Source organism: Anastrepha obliqua, chromosome 4 (genome assembly GCF_027943255.1).
Source record: "Anastrepha obliqua isolate idAnaObli1 chromosome 4, idAnaObli1_1.0, whole genome shotgun sequence".
NCBI classification, from domain to species: domain Eukaryota; kingdom Metazoa; phylum Arthropoda; class Insecta; order Diptera; family Tephritidae; genus Anastrepha; species Anastrepha obliqua.
In genome coordinates this window covers 100709101-100729442 of record NC_072895.1, presented here as the reverse complement: position 1 = coordinate 100729442, position 20342 = coordinate 100709101, and the positions used below count along the sequence as shown (strand labels likewise).

The window sequence follows — 20342 nt, the reverse complement described above, 5'->3', positions numbered from 1 at the left end:
AAATAATAATTATAAGTAAAAAAATTGAAAAAAAACAACAAAAAGAAATTTGGTTGTACTTATGTATACGTTTTATATTCCGGCATTGTGTGGTATCGTTCAAATGGACGAAGTAATACCGTCATCTTCTGTCTTATCAGATAATATTCGTCAAAACTGTCACTATCTAACGCTTCATCTCTAGATCGCTTAGCCTCGTGCGTAGAATTAAATATAAAATATTAAAAAAGCCTGCTGGTTCCTCTCGCAGTGACCCCGAGAAACTGAATCGAAGAACTGAAATTCGTTCTGACTCTACCGTCGTCCCACATCGTAACTTTACATTATAAGGAAGATAAGACGTCATCGCTAATGGCCCCTAATATCTTTCGGTAAAACGGCTTGGGTGGCTATATGCCAACACTCGTCCTCAAAGGGTTAATAGATTCCCCTTGAACAAAAACCAATGAATGGCTACTTTTTAACCAGCTTTAAGTTAACATTTGCGATGTGTAACTGGTGAACTCAAAAAAAAAAAGATAATTATATTGGCTTTTCCATTTATTCGCTCCAAAACTAAAATGTTTTCTAATGCACAGATAATTATTTTTCTTTTATTTATTTTTTTATTGTATACATACACACAAAATTCACTTTTCAAAAATCACTTGCTTGAAATATGACAAAAAAAAACATGAGATACTCGTCATATTTAATTTTTGTACGCAAATCAAGTGTGATTTTAAGCACAATTTTGATAACTTTTGATTTTTATTATGTTTTGTTTTTTTGTTTTTACTAAGTTATCGCATAAACGCATTGCACCTTCACATTCGCATTTCACCCTTAAATATTTTGGCAAAAAGCTTGTGGTAAAAACGGTTCCAAGGGTACTAGCGAGACTCAATAAAATAGTAGTTAGATATGTATATTCAGGTTCAATGTGGCGCAATATTAATCATCCTATCGGAAGATTTATAATTTCAATCATATTTGACACTTGTGAACTAGACAGCTGCAGTATTCAAACAGATTTATGTTATATCCGGCCATGGACTGTCACTCCAGCAGCATTAATTTAAATGTTTATGTTTCTACAACAACAATGAAGCGCGTAAAGGTCAAAATAAACATTTCAATCACTCATAGTAATTTCTTTTATTTAGTAAAAAAGATATGCAAAAATAAAATTAAATGATTAATTTCGCGCCACCTGTATTTGTGTATGTGTGTTTTTTTTTTACTTTTATTCAAGAAACATAATCTGTAGTACTGTATAATTGTACTATACAAAAACAAATTAGCGCATACAATACTCTACATTTATAATGGGTGTTCTTTTAGCTGCATAAGAATTATCGATATTGATACCTATGGTTTGACAACTGAGAATTGCAAACTATGTGAACATTTCTGTTCAGTACGGCCTGGCAAGTGATCATTAATCATTTAACGCCAGAACAAGGCTAGGTGAAATGGTTGAAGTGTCGGAAGATATCTACAGCCAGCCAGAGCTGTTGATATAATGGAGGAGCTTGATTGGATTTAGGTAGGCGCACTGCCCCAGGCTGTCGAAGAAAGAAGCGCCCAGTGATCTTAATCGTCTAGCTGCTAAGCCCGGAAAAAAACAAAAGGTCCCCACAGCTTCTGCAATGGGGGTTAAATGGTAACTCTAGCTTTTCGCGTGTGTACTGATCGTCTAGTGACCAGCTACGAGTTTGGAAATTGAATGGCGAGAAGTACAAAGGAATTTCTGAGTCCTCCGTATATTATACTGGGGCCAAAGGGTTTTCGAAATAGCACATGAAGAAATTGAACTACATCTTTTCTGGGCTTTCCTGAGAAATAATTTGTGCAGTTCCCATTTAACAACTGTCAGGGGGATGCCGATGCCCGGGTAGGAGGCCTCTGAGGCCAATTCAGTCCCCTTTTTGGATTTATTGGAAAAAGTAGTAAAAAAACTGGGCTGATCGAATGAACCAGGTAACTCGTAGCCGCGGTGGACATCCGACATATTCAAAAACTTAACTCCATGAAATTATCTACCAGATTATAAAACAAAAAAAAATTCATTCCAAAAATATTTCTGTTGTGTATTATCATTTTAAGCTCGCAAGCTCTTAAACAAACACCTTTTATACACTATTTAAGATTAATATTTTATAAATATTTAAATAACACGTACTCATTTCACTTTCACTAATCCTTTAAGCAGCACAATCAGACCAACAAGCCTTTGATGTCACGATAATTTTCGAGGACACTTTCACTCGTTTCCATCAAATGGCCTCACACACTTGTCAATAGCACAGAATTGCTTACTTTGTTTTATTTTTTCGTATGGTGTTTAAAAATACACAACTTCCCGTCTCGATCGTATCACGGCACTAACTAAAATATTTAATTGTAGATTACTACAAGCCTCAGGCCCCAATGAAAACAGAGACTAATAAAAATGCCCGAGAAAGCTCACATATAAACACTCGCACACACACACACACACACACGCATTATTATGATTAGGCAAAGTATAACCGTATATATGTATGTAGGTGTATATGTACATATTTATTTTATCTAGCAATTTAAGTACATAGCGGAGTACTGATTTGATTACTCAGTACTCTGTTGTCTGCAAATAAGTCGTTCTAATGAACACTCCCGGTGTTAAAGGTGCAACTACGACAATAACAATGTAAATACTCGTATACAAGCGTGCAGCTCATGAACAACAATTAACATTTCAAATAATACATACATACATATATAAATCAATCTTAATTAACAACTACGTACATATACATACATACAAGTATGTAGGCATTTGCTGACTTTTACTTTTTGTAAGCGCTTTCGAAATACGTATGTACGTTGTTCTTTTCAACTCGCTGCGAGCTCGAGCTCGAGCTAATGTATCAATAATTTTACTATAAAAACGTGCATGCACTAAAAGTGTGCTCATTTATATGAAATTTAGATTCTAGAATTTTTTTTTTACAATTTGGCATGGAATATAGGCGCAATCGATTGTTTGCAAAGTCGAAAGTTCTTGCACAATAAACAGCTGCATAGCTTAAATTCGTCGGTAGTATAGTGGCTAATACAGGGTCTTGTTTATCGCTATCGAGAGATGATTAACGATTTCTTATGGCCGGAATTGGATGGTATTGATCTGGACAACGTTTATTTTCAACAAGACGGCGCTATGTGCCACACAAGCAAAGAAATCATTGATATTTTACGGGAAAAGTTTCCCGACCGTGTTATCTCTCGAAGAGGTGATCACAATTGGCCACCGAGATCTTGTGATTTAACACCGCGTGACTTTTTTCTTTGGGGACACGTGAAAGAGAAGGTCTACGCTAACAGCCCAGGGTCGATTCAAGACCTCAAAGATGGAATTCGTGTGGCTATCGAGAACATGGAGCAGCCACTTTGCAATTCGGTTATGGAAAATTTCATGAAAACGATATTGTCCTGCAAGCGTGGTCGTGGTGGTCATTTGCCTGATGTTATTTTCCACTATTAACGGCATACCTTCCTCTTTATAATGGAATAAACATCCGATCATTAAATTAAAAAATTGCATTTTTCTTTGAATACCAAAAAAACACCGTTTATTGGAAAACCCTTTATTTACAACATTCCCCACTGTGTTTTCCTCATAAAATTACCGTGTTTTTGCAAGTCATGCTGTCTGGCTCATTGCAGTTGCACGGACATTTAAGATTTTTCTTTGCATTGGCACTTCATGTAAGCCCAACTGGTTAATTGACTTGGATTTCTCGATAGTAGAATGATTAGTATCCCAAAGTGTATAATCATTCTCCGCAAAGTTTCTGTTTCTGACAGTCATCAGTCAGTTTTATATCCAAATGAAAAATTACAATCATTTGCATATGGGAATTTGATAGTTTGTTACGAAGGTTGCCTTCTATATTTTGTGCCCTTGCAACACTACTTGTGATGAGGTGTTATTTGATATTTGTATTGAAAAGTGTGGCACTTTTTTGGCATAAGGTTATGTAAGGTTAGCCTGGTTGGCATTAAGCCACGCATAGACCTTTTGGTCCCTAGCGATACCAGATGGAGGCTGACCTCTATGAATACTGAAAGTAGACATCATGTAGAATGTTAGCGCTTTTGGCAAATCTAAGCAGAGCCTGGGAATTCGCTTTTGAGACGTCCTCCAAACTCTCAAACAGTGGGGCTCCCAGGCATTTTAAACGCGTTTTTAATAATGCCGGACAAACGCACAGGAGGTGATCTAAAGTTTCCTCAACATCCTCTCTGCATTTCCTGCATTTGTCCGTGTTAGCAATCCCTATAATAGCTCTGCAGTCCTTTCGTTAGACCGTAAGCTCAAAATGAGTCAGTTTTTTGCACTTTGCACTTTTGCTGTTTTGCATGTGGTCAGATTAGTCCCCCTAGTTTCCATTCGCTTTTTCATGTAGTTGTCTATTTCGTTGTATACTGTATTTAGCGGTTTTTGTATGTCGTTCTCTTGTTCAAATGGTAGTCTAACAGCACTTTTTGCTATCTCATCTACTACTTCGTTTCCCATAATGCCTTTGTGATTAGGTACGCAATAGATGTGCAGCCTTCTGTTTGCGGCTAGGCTTTCTATGACCTCCCTGCTCCGTTGAACATTTTTGGACTTGATACAATATGAGCCTATTGCTTTTATTGCTGCTTGACTCTCCAGGTATTTATTAATTATTGAGTTCTTTTTTGTTTTTGTGTAGGCTAGCTCCGCGGCTTTACCCACAGCAAAAACTGGAAAATACTGCTCTGGTCTTGCAGCTTGATAGGCTGCCTAATCCCTAGTTTTTGGCATAAACTTCCATATAACATTTTCACTTACGAACTTTATTTGCTCTTTTTTCAGTGAGTTGAAAAATTCATCATGCCCAAAAGATGGAATTCACTCGTAAAAATTTGCATGCGATGATTTAATACGATTTTCGACATGGATTATCGAGACCGGAGTGCCTTGGTCAACTTACTTCGACTTTTGTCATTGAAGCACCAAACTTAACCACTGTGAAACGCGGATACAACGAGTTCCAACGTGACCGAACGTCGATCCTTGCAGGATGAATTTCGTGAAGGGTGCCCTAAAACGGTTATTGTGCCGACGCAAGATCGTCATGTGACATATCAGGAAATAGAGATACGTATGCCTAAGCATTAGTGGCACTAGCATACATTCAATATTGCATGAATGATCGAATTAAAGGGTAATCTGCTTAGCATCCCTGATTTGGCACCCAATGATTTTTTTTTTATTCTCGAACATCAAAAATTTGAGGTCAACATTTCATTATTATGCCTAATTCCATGTCGATGGGTCGTTCGTGTCCGGCCAATTCGTTGAGAAATCATGACTTTTTTATGAAACTACTGCAAGATGCATGTTTCATACCATTTGTTTATGATAAAATATTCTTAAAATATGGTACATTTTTTTTTTAAGTCTCTTTGGTTCTCTTTTAGTTAAAGCTTAGAAGATACCTTATGAATTTTTTCTAATTTTCTGTTGGTGTTATATACATAGTAGAAATAAGCACCGGACGTCGATGGGTCGACATGGGATTAGGGTTATTTTATTATGTTTTCATTATTAGGCGCAAAATATAAACGGCAGCCCTCGTACATTTGAAAATATACATTTCATAATTTTATAAGTAAATATGTACTGGAGCGTTATATGCAACTCCTGCGAACTAAAAACGTGCAGTACTGTCGGGTGAAGACCAACTCAAAATGCCTGCTCGACATACTGTTAAAGCCACTCAAGGTACAGATAATTACTTAATTAGATTTGAAAACAAGTTCTTAGCTGAACAAACCTCCCTATCAAACTTATAAATATGCTGGGTGGCATATTGGTTAGAATTGCCATCTATCAATGCGCATGGAATATGGCTGGAGTATAGAAGCTCATATCAATTATTTCTCATATCAATTATTTCACTATCCACTAAGCCATCATCATTAAGGTATCATCATTACGAGTATAAGTTTTCTTAAGTTCCTCGATAGCGTAGTGATTAGTATCACTGTCTAGCAACAAGTAGTAGGTTTTTAACCAATTTCAGGCGATGATTCCTAACTGCTTCTCTATTATTTTTGTCAAGTGTTAGCTTTTTATTATTGCTTTCAATTTGAATTGCGCTCAAATTCATAAAACACAACGCGTTATGAACGATAAACAAGATCCGGCTTAAACTTGTCACAGCTGTTATTGCCATTATTTTTTATATGTTTTTCATCATAAGAATTGTATGTGTTTTTTTTGCGAGTTTGACGTACACAAACTTTTAATATCTACGTTAGCGTCATTTGCCAAATCTTTAGTTGTCAGTCGGGTATTGTATGGATCTATTGTATGATAATGATTTGCTGTTCAACCCAGAAGAAAGTGAGAATATAATTAATTTTTTCTATGCAATACGATTTATCATTTCAAAACAAGGTATTTGTGTTAACAAAGATATTATGAGAAGAAACACAGCGTGTGGCTTGAGGAATTTTACTTCTATCAAGCAACGTATTCCACTCGCTGATGAAAAATGCATCAAAGAAAAATTCAATATGTATCCAAATGTGCGAATATAGTTCGAAGGTTATGTTGTAAATTCAGTAGATGTATATTACAAGCTGTTGACAGTAGATGAAATTAGTGGCAGGTACTTGTATCAAAAGTAATCGATGTGTTTTAAATAAGCATTGAAGAATGAAAAAATAATAATAATTTCATCACGACCAGTTTTCTTTGGAACCAGTTATGAACATGGCCTCCTTACCCGATTTACATCAGATTTCCAAATGCAGTCAAAAGGTTTTGAAAGTATATTTGAAAACCAAGCAAAGGTCAAAAAGGGGAGACATTATTTTTCATTTTCGACATACAAAAAATTAATCACCCAAATTCGTTGTTGAATAAATTATTACCAGAGAAAATCAGCCGGTTATGTCAAATTCACCGGCAACAGGATATAGTTTTGTAGATGTCGCCAGCTTCCGTATTTTTTAAACAGTGAATAGACTATACGAATTATAAATTATTGCGTTTTTCTTACAAGAATCCCCGTAAATAGAAAGCACCTCCTTAATAATTTACCCATGTAAGTTTTTTCTATGTTTAATAAGAAACGGCTTGGAGATACATTTTTTCCATAGTTTATGTTTTCTTCCCCCTGGTTAACTTGTTTCTTGGGCGATATTCCAAGGGTTAATGAACCGAGTTGACTAAAGCTAAGTATTTATGGTTGTTTTACGTTTATAGGCGCACACTTTTTGAATTCCCTTCGTAGCCACATTCAATAGCACAAAACAAAAAAAAAATTATGACGTCTGAATAAGTCATGTAAGCCAATATTTTGATGGCTATATCATTTTATTCAAAGAATTTCGAAGAATATCACACTAAACTAATGATGAATATTGTGCTGGTAAACAATTTTTTATTAATCAAAAATATAATGAATATCAGTTTATACGTATGTATGTATGGCGCTTACCGCCGACTGGTACGATTTTTTCTATAAAATATTTTTGTTGTTCTTTCTACTTAAAGCTTTTAAATCTATAAATATGTTTGCTTGATTGTTGTCTCCTACTTAAGTGTATTCACAAAAAACAGCAAAAACTAGAAGATTTTTGGACAGCATTTTTCGCTGTGTTCACTGTGCGGAAAAAAAACACCGAAAAAATTTAAATGAAACAGTTAATGCTGGAGGTTAAGAATAAATTATGCACAGAGGCAATAGCAGAAGTAAAACAAAACAAGGTGGCGTAAAGACAGACAACCCGAACACACCAAGCAGAGCAACAGTCAAACATATACCTGTACACATATGTATGTATGTAACTCAGCTAGCAAACAGGCAGCGCATAATTGACAAGTTAAATGAATCAAAATTGAGTGGAACGAGAGCAAAGCGCATGTATAATAAAAAATGAAGAGAATAACTAAAATATTTATGTATCTTCGAATGAGCGTAATGGGCAGCTGAGCGCGCAGGCAAAGAGAGAGTATGAATTTCATATTTTAAAAGAGCAAGAGCTAGCGAGTAAATGTTTGAAAATATGCATATATCTCAACGCTCTCTTATGTGCTTTTTTTTGACGGTAAAATATAAGATCCTCGATAGTATAGTGGTCAGTATCCCCGCCTGTCACGCGGGAGACCGGGGTTCAATTCCCCGTCGGGGAGAAAGAGATTTCTCGAAACTGCTAATTTCTTTTTTTAATGAACCATAAATATATTTTTTTTTCATTGTCAGTTCCAAGTACATATTAGCAAATATGCATAGTAATAATATATGTATGTATGTATGTACTTTAAAAATGTGCAAATGACTAGTACTTTGCACGATCTCCTTTAGTTTAGGAGACATGGTTATTTAATTTTTTTTTTGTTTTTGTTGTTTTGTTATTTCATTAACGTCCAAATTTTTCAGATATCATTCACCACATCGTTAAATAATCATCAAATAAAATTGTTAAAATTTCGTATGGCTGTCACGTGTATTGCCTCATGCAATTCAACGTCATACTGTTTTTTTTTTTTGTTTGGTTTTTTTTAAATATGGTGACAAGTAAATTTACAAATTTTAATAATCTTTGATGACCACAACAGCTGTTTAGAAATATTGTTTTAAAAAATTTTCAATGAGCTATTCGCAGTGTGAAAAAGCCGGGGAAATATAATCAAAAACCATTTAAAAAGTAATGATTAGATTCGTTAGAGATAAAAAATGTTTACAACTGCCTAAAATTGTTTATAAATATGTGCATATATGTACGAGTATATTGGCATTTGTGTTATTCAGTTAATTTTTGGTGAGCTTATCGGCACGTTCATCAACAGGCACTCCGATAGAGGCGAGTATGTACTTGATAGTGGCGATATTTAAACTCATAGCAATTTTAAAAAAGTTGTTAACGTACGTATGTGCACAGATACATATAACGTATCATACATGAATAGGCCAGGGCACCAAAGCAAGTCATCTAACCAAATAATTTGAAGATAGCGTTTTTGCAAATGGTGGTGAAATTGTTAAACATTGGTTATTTCGCAAGAAACTTTGATTGAACCGATCAAAGATAATAAAATTGTGCTGCAATTTAATTTAACGAATAAAACAAATGGTTGTCAAATTAATGATAAAACAGAAAAAGTCAATTAAAATGATGTAGCTGCTGTTGGAGGAAAATTGATGGCTTAAATGGACAACCAAGTGCGATTATACTTAAAAAATATAAAAAAATAAAAAATAAAAAATAAAAAAAAATTAAAAATTAAAAAAAAAATTTGAAATTAAAAAAAATTTAAAATTAAAAAATTAAGAAACAAAAATATTAGAATATAAAAAGGAATTATATAGTGTTATGAGTATATAGTAGGAATATGAGTTATAGCTCTTTAAGGGGGAACGCCACTGTGAAAATTCAAAAAAATCATTTTTTTCTGCATAAGTTGTTAGTATAACTACTCAAGAAAATGTGGTAAGAATTTTAAAGCGAAATTCGTTTTATTCCCGATTCTATGTGCACTTAAGCGAGCGCCCGTCGGTTCGGCCCCGTAGCGCTTACGATACGATGCTTTATTTCAAACGCGTTTTTCTCGAAACGACTTTTTTTGATACGGTGGCAACGATTTCTCGAAGACTATTGAACCGATTTAAATTTTCTTTTTTTCAAAATTTTTGCTATCGCATTGGCTATTGTTGTAAGAAGCCGATTTTCAAAATTTTTAAAATAACTAATATATTTTAATGGGAAAAACACACTTCTAAATTCAAATCACCACCATTTTGTCGAAAAAAAAAAAACCAAAAAACGGATACGTACAACGATAGCCACTATTGTGTAGATTAATAAAACTTTTGGTTTTTTTGATTGCAGATGATTATTCATTGCTGTATCGCTGCCACCAGATGACGTCATTTTGTTTTTTAACTCGTTACGTTTATTTGCATAAATTTGTCAATTTTCAATATTTTTTAATAAAAATTTACATCAACATAGTTTAATATAAATTTAATAAATCATTCCTACTTACAAAAAAAATTCCCAAAAATCGACTATTTTTTGACCCCCCACAGTGGTGTTCTCCCTTAAGTTTTTTTTAGTTTTCATGCATTATACAGACAATTTCACAAACAAAAAGAAATATAAGATTTAATAAATTTATCACTACAAATGAGCATAAAATTGGAACAAAAAATATTTTACATACATATTTCATTAATTTCTACTTTTTAACATTAAGGCAGCTCACAGTTAGGTGGAAAAAAACTGTCATTTCGTTTTCATTTGAAACATTCAAACTTGTGAGGCTTAATTTTTAACAAATTGTAAAGCTTTTCAAACAAAGCATAACAATTATGTGCAATCACCCTATACGAAGATTTATAATTTTTGGACATTGGCGTCATAGGCTCATAATATTTGACACTTGTGAACAAGACAGCTGCAGTTTACAATCAGACAAGAAATGGAGCACGTAAAGGTTAAAATAAAAATTTTCATTACACAAAATATTTTTGTTTTATGTAGTAAACAAGTTATTCAAAATCAAAATCGGATGATTAGTTCTGCGCCACCTTGCACATAATTTTTACCCGTCACTTATTCTGAATCACTTTGCAAAGTAAAAGTTATTTTAGGTTAACATGTTTAAAGCAGTGAAGTTCACGAATGAGCAACTTTTGAAAATTTTTAATAAATACTACCGAAATTATGTATCTCTGATCATGTATTCTTAGTCCACGTTGTGACAAATTCTAGGTAAAAAGTTTGGCAAGAATTGATGTGCCTGAAACAATTTCAGCAATGAAACTGCCTTCAAAAAGTCCAGGAATAATATCGAACTTGCCAACGATATTACCAAGTTCCGGCGCATGTGTATTGAATAATTATGGAATGTATTAGGTATTAAGAATCGATCGACGCAAATGTGCTCGAGGTGATAATATCGTTAGTTTGCTGGAAGAGCATCATAACTAAAAAAATAAATAAATACATAAAATAAAAGTGAAAAATTACCACCACCTCTTATTTTATGCTGTGTAAAAAATTCACCACGATCGTGGAGAGAATATAGAAGGTATGGCCAATATCAGACCGTTGACCGGCTCTCAGCGAATTCGAAGGAATCAGCTGATTTGCTGAGGTGGCAGGGAATATGACAGGAGTTTGTTTACGACAAAACCTAGATTGCGTTGGTGATATAGGAAAAAATCAACGCAGACGCTGCTGCAACTTCAGTTACTTTGTTGCCGTTGGTACAACTACTGATTGAAAAACTGATTAGAAAACTGATTGCATTCAACTAACCTCATTTTACACATTTTGTTTTCATTTCATTCGCTTCTCTATCTCTGTAAAATCCACCATGACGTTACAGCCAATGTTACTCTCACAATTTTGCTTCGGATGGCCAATCCTTGCATTCTACGAGTATCACACTTGGGAAGAACGTCATAACCCAAAAAACTACTACCAGCTCTTCTTTTATGCTGTGTAAAAATTCACGATTAATTTATAAAAAATTCACGATCAAAATCACCTATTACTCCTAAACGGGTAACCTCCGTCATAGATTCGCCGAATACTGTTGCTCTCTTTCCATGCTTCTCTACTTTCGCTTGTCATATTGGATTCGCTTTGCTTTCTTTTTAAGGTTTATTATTATTAAAAGTAGTGCGTCAGACTTGTGTGATATATTTTTCATACTTTTTCGTTTCAAACGTTAAGTTTTAAGGGCTAACAGTATCTCGTTTTTCTCTCTTGCCTTTTACTTAGAAAGGCAAACGAAATTCAAAACTTTAAAGCCGTTTTTCTAGGATTTTTCGTTTTTTTTTTCGAGTTAAGATATGCATGAGCGATTTCGGTTCCCATACTTGAGTGTAACTTTTTGGCTGATATCTGAATTATTCGGAGTTTGTGGCAAAAATGCGGATGCTGAAGTGGGCAAGCGGCGCTCCACTGTCGGACGAAATACAGAACAACTTTATTCTGGGTAGCAGCAAAGTCGCTCCAATTAGCGCATAACTTCAAGAAACTCGCCTTCGCTGGTACGGCCATGCTTTGAGAAGACACGAGGACCACACAGTGAGGCGAGTGTTGCAGATGGAAGTGTTAAAAAGAGGGCCACCAAAAAGGTGCAAACATACTAAAGGGTGGTTAAATTTTAAGGGCCGATGTTGAATGTAAACCACACCTAAACGTCAAGTTTTTTTCTGCATTTTATTTGACATTTTTCAATTTCAGACTAACTCAATTTGAACCATGGAAAGATACAAAATCGAGCAACGTGTTAAAGTTATTCAGGCTTATTATGAAAACGGGCGTTCAAATCAAAATGCATATCGCCCACTTCATCTTCAGTGATGAGGCACATTTTCACCTCAGTGGATTCGTCAATAAGCAGAATTGCCAAATTTGGGCGAATGATAATCCAAGAGTGATTGTCGAAAAACCAATGCACCCACAAAGAGTGACTGTTTGGTGCGGTTTATGGGTCGGAGGCATCATTGGGCCGTATTTTTTCGAAAATGAGGCCGGTCGGGCAGTTACTGTGAATAGTGTTCGCTATCGTGAGATGGTAACGAACTTTTTATGGCCCGAATTGGAAGATAGGGATATGGACGATATGTTTTTTCAACAGGACGGTGTCACTTGTCACACAGCTAACGAAACAATGGCTCTTTTGCGCGAAAAATTTAATGGCCGAATAATCTCACGTCGCGGCGATGCCAATTGGGCGCCAAGATCATGTGATTTGACACCGTTGGACTTCTTTCTTTGAAGTTATTTGAAAGAAAACGTATACGTCGATAAGCCAGCAACAATTCAAGAGCTAAAGGATGAGATAATTCGGCACATTAACGGCATAGAACCTCAATTATGCCTCAGCGTCATCGAAAATTTGGACCATCGGATGGAGGTGTGCCGCCGAGGCCGCGGCGGTCATTTGGTCGACATTTTGTTCCACACGTAATTGAGCCATACCAATAATATCATAATAAAGAGAAATGATAATAATTTCCTAAAAAATTGTATTTTATTCTGAGTCAATATCGGCCCTTGAAACTTAACCACCCTTTACAAAAAACGACATGCCATACAGAAGCGTGCGTGGAGAGACAATTAAGAACCGTAAGACCTGGAGATATTGCACAGGATAGTCCACCCGAAACGGCGAAAGCCAAGCAAAAGAAGAAGTTGTGCTCCTAAAGTCTCCATCGTTTTATATCTGTTTTTGTGACTTTATAAATTTATGTGTAAAAAATAATTGTTTATATCACGAAAAATGAATTAAATATAATTTCAGTGAGAAATAATTTTGTTTTCGAACACAAGTCAAATTGCATACAACCAACCTGTAAAAAACGATTTTAAAAAAAATTTAAAATGAATTTGAGCTTAATTTATAAAAAAAAATTCTGTTATAAAAATCACACAATTTATAAAATAATTCATTTTGCACAAAATACACAAATAACACTTACGGCCATGTACCCGATCGCCGACGCCGTGTGGTCGCCGAAAAGTAATTGCCATTAGGATCATCATCAATCAACCCACCCGGCGAGCTGCCACTTTCCGTGCACAATTTGCGGCTCTTGTGTTGCACTTTTTTATGGGCGGTCTCATATTCACCAAAATTCAGATTTAATTGACGCAATTTGTCATTCAGTTCAACACCATTACCATTCAACAAATCATCGGCAACACATTTTCTATGTGTCGCATTGCGCTGCAGGCAAAAGCGTGTCATCTCGCTGAAACCATCGATAGGCGGTTGTTGTTGGTGCTGCTGCTGCTGTTGTAGGTGTTGGTGTTGCTGTTGTGGTCGTTGTTGCTGCTCTTGTTGATTTGGTTGCTTCTGTTCAGTCTTACGTGAATGTGTAGCGGCGTGGTATGACTTCTGCGAATTGTAGCGCGCTTGATGATGTGTTGGATGCAGATGATGTTGATAGGCCGGCTGGCGATTTGTTGTAGCGCCACCCCAGGCGAGCTTGTAGTTGAGTCGTTCTTCGAGGCGACTTTTGTGTAAAGTGGCCAGATCAATGTCCGACAGACAGGTCATTGTGATTCGATAATAAGTTTCTATTTATTTGTTGTTATTGTACTGTGACTTCTGTTATTTTCTTATTGTTTGCTTTTTAGTGATTTAATTTATTTACTTTCCTAATTGTTTGTAATTAGTACAGTTTACTATTCACTAAGTTTCACTTGTTGTTGTTGTTGGCACTTTAATGTTCCACTTAAGTAATTTTATTTAAAAGCAGTTATTTGTATGTATATTTGTTGTTGTGTGCATCATTCTACGAGTAATATGCGCATATAAAATTTACTAGATTATAATTGTACTAATATTTTAGTACATGCATTTATAGCACACACATACACATTTACAATGTTCGATAAGCGCTCGACTAGATGGATTGATACGCCGTTTATTGCCGGACGTTAATTGCGACTCGTGGGACCACTGCCAGGTTGTTTATAGGTTACACAATTGCAATTGATCGATTGACTGACTGACGCGTAGAAAAATTTCATGCGGAAGCTAGCAAAAACAGTTGAGGCTTGAATGGTACAGTCGGCCACATAAGATCGTAGTCGATATTAGAAGGTATTGTACTTAATATATGAAAAAAAACACGAAATGATCATATTGGCAAAGAAGAATTAATCAGGTTCAGCAAGCTCATAGCATAGCTGAGTGCGAAAGCCGTTTTGTTAGTTGCAACTACAAGAAACAGAAGATGTCCCCAAACAAGGGCTGATACTAAATACATGCAAATAACAAAGCAGGGGAAAAAAGAATGGTTAAATCGGTTTCAAAAAAGTGCACAGCCAATTCTGAAATTGTGAGTCTCTTGGCAAATGGTCCGAAAAATAGATATACTGATCCTCAGTCCTGATTTTGAAGTTGTAAGAGACTTCAATTATTTAGAAACCAGCATTAACTCCGATAATAATAGGCCTCTTCGATTCGCCAAGCGTTAGCAAGTGGTGAATGGATAAAGCAACTGGTATAAATAAGCACTGGAAAAGAGCTACCAAAACTTCCATTTATTTGGAAGCACTTGTTTCTTTTTCTTCGGTCGGGACAACAGCACTCAGACACAATTAAGTCCATTGTACTGCACTCAGCTTTCCTTTTTAATTTTCTTTAAATCTTCCCGACCTCCGAAGAAATCTGAGTAGATCTTGTGGTGCTAAGGAGCCAATGTGGTTGCTTCTTAACACATCAGTGACAAAAACCTCAAACCTGATTCCAGCAAAGGCCGGCCATACGCACGGAAAGTGGTCCGTCGTCTCATTCTCCTCTCCACATGCTGGGCAGAGTACACTGTCTGAGATGTCCACCTTTTCCATGGGCTTCGCCCATAGAAAGTGGCCCGTCATCAGTCCAACCAGCTGCCTACAGTCTCCTCTGCTTAGTGAGAAGAGGATCTGCGACAGTCGGTTAAAAATGACAGTAATGTTGTGCATCTGCAGCCTCTCTCAGCCTGCCAAGCTCGCTTGTCGTTTGAAGTAACCCGTTTGCTAACCGTGGCTTTGATAGCTACAGAAGGGAGTGGCAGAACGGGCTCTGAGGCCGACTTCCTTGGCTAAAGAGTCAGAGATATCGTTACCCGCGATACCCACGTGTCCTGGGACCCATGTTAGCATCAGGATATTATGTCTACCGACTTAGTTCAGCCTACATTTACAGGTCTCGACTACCCCAGATGTGGTTTGGGGGCTGTCTAAGGACATGGGCGCAGCTTTGCTGTCGCTGCAGAAACATACAGATCTGCCTATTCATCTTTTTTCCACAACAAAGTTCATCGCTTCTTGGAAGCACTTAATAAGCATTAGTCAGTCACAATTACAAAGGGTGTGAACATTACGCGAACATCACAAGAGAATTCAAAAGTCTCACTGTTTGTTGCCTGTTTTGTTGTTGTAGCAGTATGAAATAATTCCAAAAATTTTGGAATGTTGGATATGAGTTCAGATATTTCTCGTCTCGTAATGCCGACACTCAAGGGAATGGCACAAACTTGTCCAAAGCACGCCTGAGAGTATGAAACAAATGGATCCCTAAGCATTTACGTGCGTAGAAGTTGAGAGCTTGGCAAAAGTCATTGGTGGGGGAAAACCATGTTGAAATGCGTGCAGCCCTTTGATTGGACATCAATAAACACCCTTTGCCAAACCTATACAAAGTGTTTGGCCCCAAAAGCGACGAACTTGGAGCTTTGTAAAAGAGTGCTGAGAGATATGCAGCAACACACTCAACAAACTCTTTTAGTGACCTTTTTCTGGATCATACGCCGAAAGGCTTCTAGAAATCACACAGCATCGAAATTACCATGCCAAAGACGATGCTGGTGGCGGTTGAATGTAATTTTAAGGTATTTGTGTGAAGGTTTTAGTACTCATAAAACAATGTAAGTATGCGAGAAATTTCTAAATAAAAATATTCGTTTTTGACTATCAGTGTCTACGCTTTCCTGTGACACACTGTAGATAAGTGCTGGATTTTCAATTGCAATAATTGCTACCTTAAGTCTAACTCACAAATACTTATTTAATGCTTAATTATGTAAAGGAGCCCTTTTACTTGTAATTTGTAATTTCACACAAGAAATGAGAGGTTAATTACGCGTTGGGTAAGACGTAATTGCTCGATAATTTCAGAACTTGATTTGAGTAGTTAAGAAAATTTTTTGGTAATTTTTCAAATTTAGTTTTGGGATGTAGTGATGTCAGTATTGCCAGAGGAATACCTGATACCATCTAAATACGTAATTGCGATTTTTGACAAAGCAACTTTTACATGAAGGCAATGCACAACATTATCAAAGGAAATATTTATAACAACCGTATTTTTAGCCACTTCAAGCTTTAAATTTATTAACTTAAAATTTAATAAGCTATAAAACTGCATACCAAAAATCTCTAGAAATTTTAATTGAAAACTGTGGACTTGAAATGAAAAGCTTGTGGATTTTTTTAAATTCTTGTATAAAGTTTGAAACTTGGATTTATATGGTTTTTGTTGCACAGTGAGCTATGCTTTTGTCAAGAAAAAAAAATGAATGCTCAAAAAACAATAAAACCAAAATTAATATTCAAAAACAAAAAAAATGTATATTCAAAAACAAAAAAAGAAGAATATAAAAAAACGGAATAGTAAAAACTAATAAAAATATGAATCCGCTATCATTTTTCGCAGGCTGTATAGCTATGAGTGCGCTTGGATATATGGGTTTTCATATATATGCCAGTTTCAAAATTTAATCCAGTCCATTTAAGTCACATTTTTAATTTAGCGACTACCTTAAGAAGCAATTTGAAAGAATCAGTTGATTGGCTGACGAAACCATAACCACCCAGTGGTTTGTTTACGAAATAAAGTGAGATTGTGTTTGTGATACACGCTCATGTTGCTTCGTTGCCGTCTGAACAACGACTGATTGGTCAAGGTGTGAATATGTACCTACATATGTGTGGAAGGTTTTAAATGCCGAGCCCCCAAGGATGCTAGATGCGAGGTTTGCTCGTTAGGTATGGTGAAAAATAAATTTTAGGGAAACTTTGGATTCTACGTCTTTCGTTTTGTGTTTCAAAAATTTAGCTTTAGCTTAGTGGAACACAAAACGAATGACGTCGGCATATCTGTCAAATTCTCACAGAGCCGAATAACGGTCTGCTAGGTAGTACACTTCTAAAAATCTTTTCACCATGCCGAGCTCCGGTGTCGTGTCAACCGAAGTTAATCCCTCAATTCCGTTTTTCACCATAGCTGAAGGCCAAACCTTGTAATCTAACATCCTTTGGGTTATGACTTATGGAGCGGCGAGATTATTGTCCCCATATTTCTTTGAAATGAAATTAACAACAACATTACAGAGAAACAGAGAAACATTACAAGACTCGATAGCTTATTTTTCTGTATCGTTTGTAGGTGCATATTCAAAATTCGCACATGGGCGGGCCCGGATTTCAGCAAAATGGCACTACGTCCCACACAAAATGTTTAATAATCGATATTTTGCGCACTAAATTGGATAATCGGGAAATCAGTCATTTTGGTGATGTTAGCAGGCCTCGACAAGCTGCGATTTATTGTGGGGTGCCGTTGAATATCTAAATAAGTTCAATCCCGAAATGATAAATGTGTTTAAGGGTTAGTTTTGTTAGTGGCTATAAAAAATGTTTTGGTAGAATTTCGATATACCTAAGTTACGGTATACATTTTCCGTTTTAAGCATTGGTAGCTTGGACACTTATAGTATATATTTATGACAAATATTTTGCGCTTTAAAACGTAAGAAGTCTCTATTAAAAGGAATTTTGCAATTTCCGATAAAAAAAATACCAAATGACCCATCTATAGTGAAATAAAATAAAATAAATAAATAATTGGTGCGTACACTTCTGTTAGGTGCTTGGCCGAGCTCCTCCTTCTATTTATGGTGTGCGCCTTGATGTGGTTCCACAGTTTCAAGCCGACTCCGAACGGCAGATATTTTTATGAGGAGCTTTTTTTGAAAAGTGAAATTAGAGCGTTAAAACTACGTTGTTTATTTTTTTATAAGGATTAAAAAGTTTTCCATACCACTTTGCCCTTAAAATGTGCAAAAGAGTGACATTTAGACCCGCCCCTTTCTTCTCAAAAACCCAAGCTTGCGGTTACTAAAATCTTGAGATTCATAATGAAACTCATCACTCATCTAACTTAAGCGATTCGTGGCATTTTTAAAGCACAAATTACATGACTGGCTGGTATGCAATTAAATTCACTGAATACCTAAACTCAAGTGTGGCAGTGAATTTTTCCCACATGACTCAGGCTCATTGTTATAAAATACCAAAAATAAGAAAAAAACAAATAAAAAATAAAATAAATGAAGATATAAAAATATATTCATGCAGGCACATACAATGAAACACAATGCAACAACAAAAGTAGTTTTCAAAGCACTAGGCACAAGACACTCTGCACAAAAATGAAAGTAAAAGCGATGAGCAAAAACTGGATATGCGAATGATGTTGCATGCAAACGGCGAGCATGTGCCACATTCCAAAGACTACAAGACTACAATAAGGCGGCAATTGTAACAACAGCAGTAGCAGCGGCAGCAACAGCATGAATCGGCAAAACAAATGTGTCGCAGATGCCAGCAGCTGCCAGAAGCAGAAACGAGGAAGTCAAGGATTGATATACTTATAGGTATGCCTATAGTGCATAAGGATGGCCAACAAATAAATAAAAAAAATCTTCATTCCACCCATAAATTTTTTCTATGACCAAAAAAAATTAAAACACCTATTTTCTTATTCAATATTTACCCTAGCAGTCAACGCTTTAAGGGGTTAGGGGAGTCAGAATTTTCAAAAAATTTGAGTTTTTTTTGCATTTTCTTAAAGTATAATATCTTAAAAATATTGTGTGAACATTTGAAGTGAATCCGACAATACTTTTCGAGTTATTCAACAATTAACAAAGGGTGCTCGGGCGCTCCGTTTTTCTCAAAACTATGTTTTAAAATTTATACTGCTTCTGAAAAATATAAAAAACTCGCGCCTGATCGAAGATCAAAAATTTCGATTTTCATTAAACAATTAATTGTTGGTTTTTTTTCGAAAATCTGAAAAATATGATATTTCCTGAGGCCATATTCTTAATTTTGAAAAAAAAATAAAGCTTCGATCAAGCACAAGATTCTCTATTAATAAAACTAATTTCTCTTGTCCAATTGATTTTAGATGAATCTCAAAGGACTTGTGATGATTACCGCAAGGGACTTCTGGAGAAACGGGCTCCACACAAACAGCGATAACTTTTACAATTATTGATTTTTTTTGCTGAAATTTTGCTAAAGTCAAGTTGAAAATGATGTATTAATGCTATGTTTTTATTTTTGAAAAATAAATAAATTGACTAGCAGAAAATAATTATTGAAAATCATCGTTTTTTCAGGCCTCTGACTACCCCTAACCCCTTAACATTGAGTTCTTTGCATTAAACTTTTATATAAATTTGGTATTAATTAAATTCTCATCACAAATGTTAAAAAAAACGGAGAACAAAAAATGGCTATTTTGGTCATAACACAAATTTAGAGGGCAGCATCAAGAAAAAAATGTTATTTTTGGGTCATCCTAATATACATACCTACATATAGTACATATACTTGGTTTTGCATATGTATGTAAGTATGTATGTGTTCAAAAATGCCCTTATGCGCAGAAATGTAGGGACAGAAGCAAGAAACAGGTCAGTGAGTCGGGCTAAAAGCAACAAGTACTGCAATACACATACCAATAAATGTCA

The 20342-nt window shown here is 35.6% G+C and overlaps 1 protein-coding gene and 1 non-coding gene across 7 annotated transcripts in view; one reads left to right on the top strand and one right to left on the bottom strand.

Annotated features, from left to right (window-relative positions):
• The window catches only part of LOC129243748 (NAD kinase), an 81407-nt gene that overhangs the window by 21110 nt on the left and 39955 nt on the right, over positions 1-20342 (bottom strand). For 3 of the 6 annotated variants that reach the window (XM_054881012.1, XM_054881013.1, XM_054881014.1), the window contains exon 2: positions 13509-14327. The exons of 2 other annotated variants lie outside the window; for them this stretch is intronic. In XM_054881012.1, coding sequence (XP_054736987.1) covers positions 13509-14089 — 581 coding nt within the window. In that variant the 5' untranslated portion in view covers positions 14090-14327. Of the gene's footprint in view, positions 1-2164; positions 2380-13508; positions 14328-20342 lie in introns of those variants that run through there. One more of the 6 variants, XM_054881020.1, reaches the window with a different exon arrangement.
• On the top strand, positions 8129-8200 carry Trnad-guc (transfer RNA aspartic acid (anticodon GUC)). Its single transcript has one exon. It is a non-coding gene; the product is annotated as a tRNA-Asp (tRNA).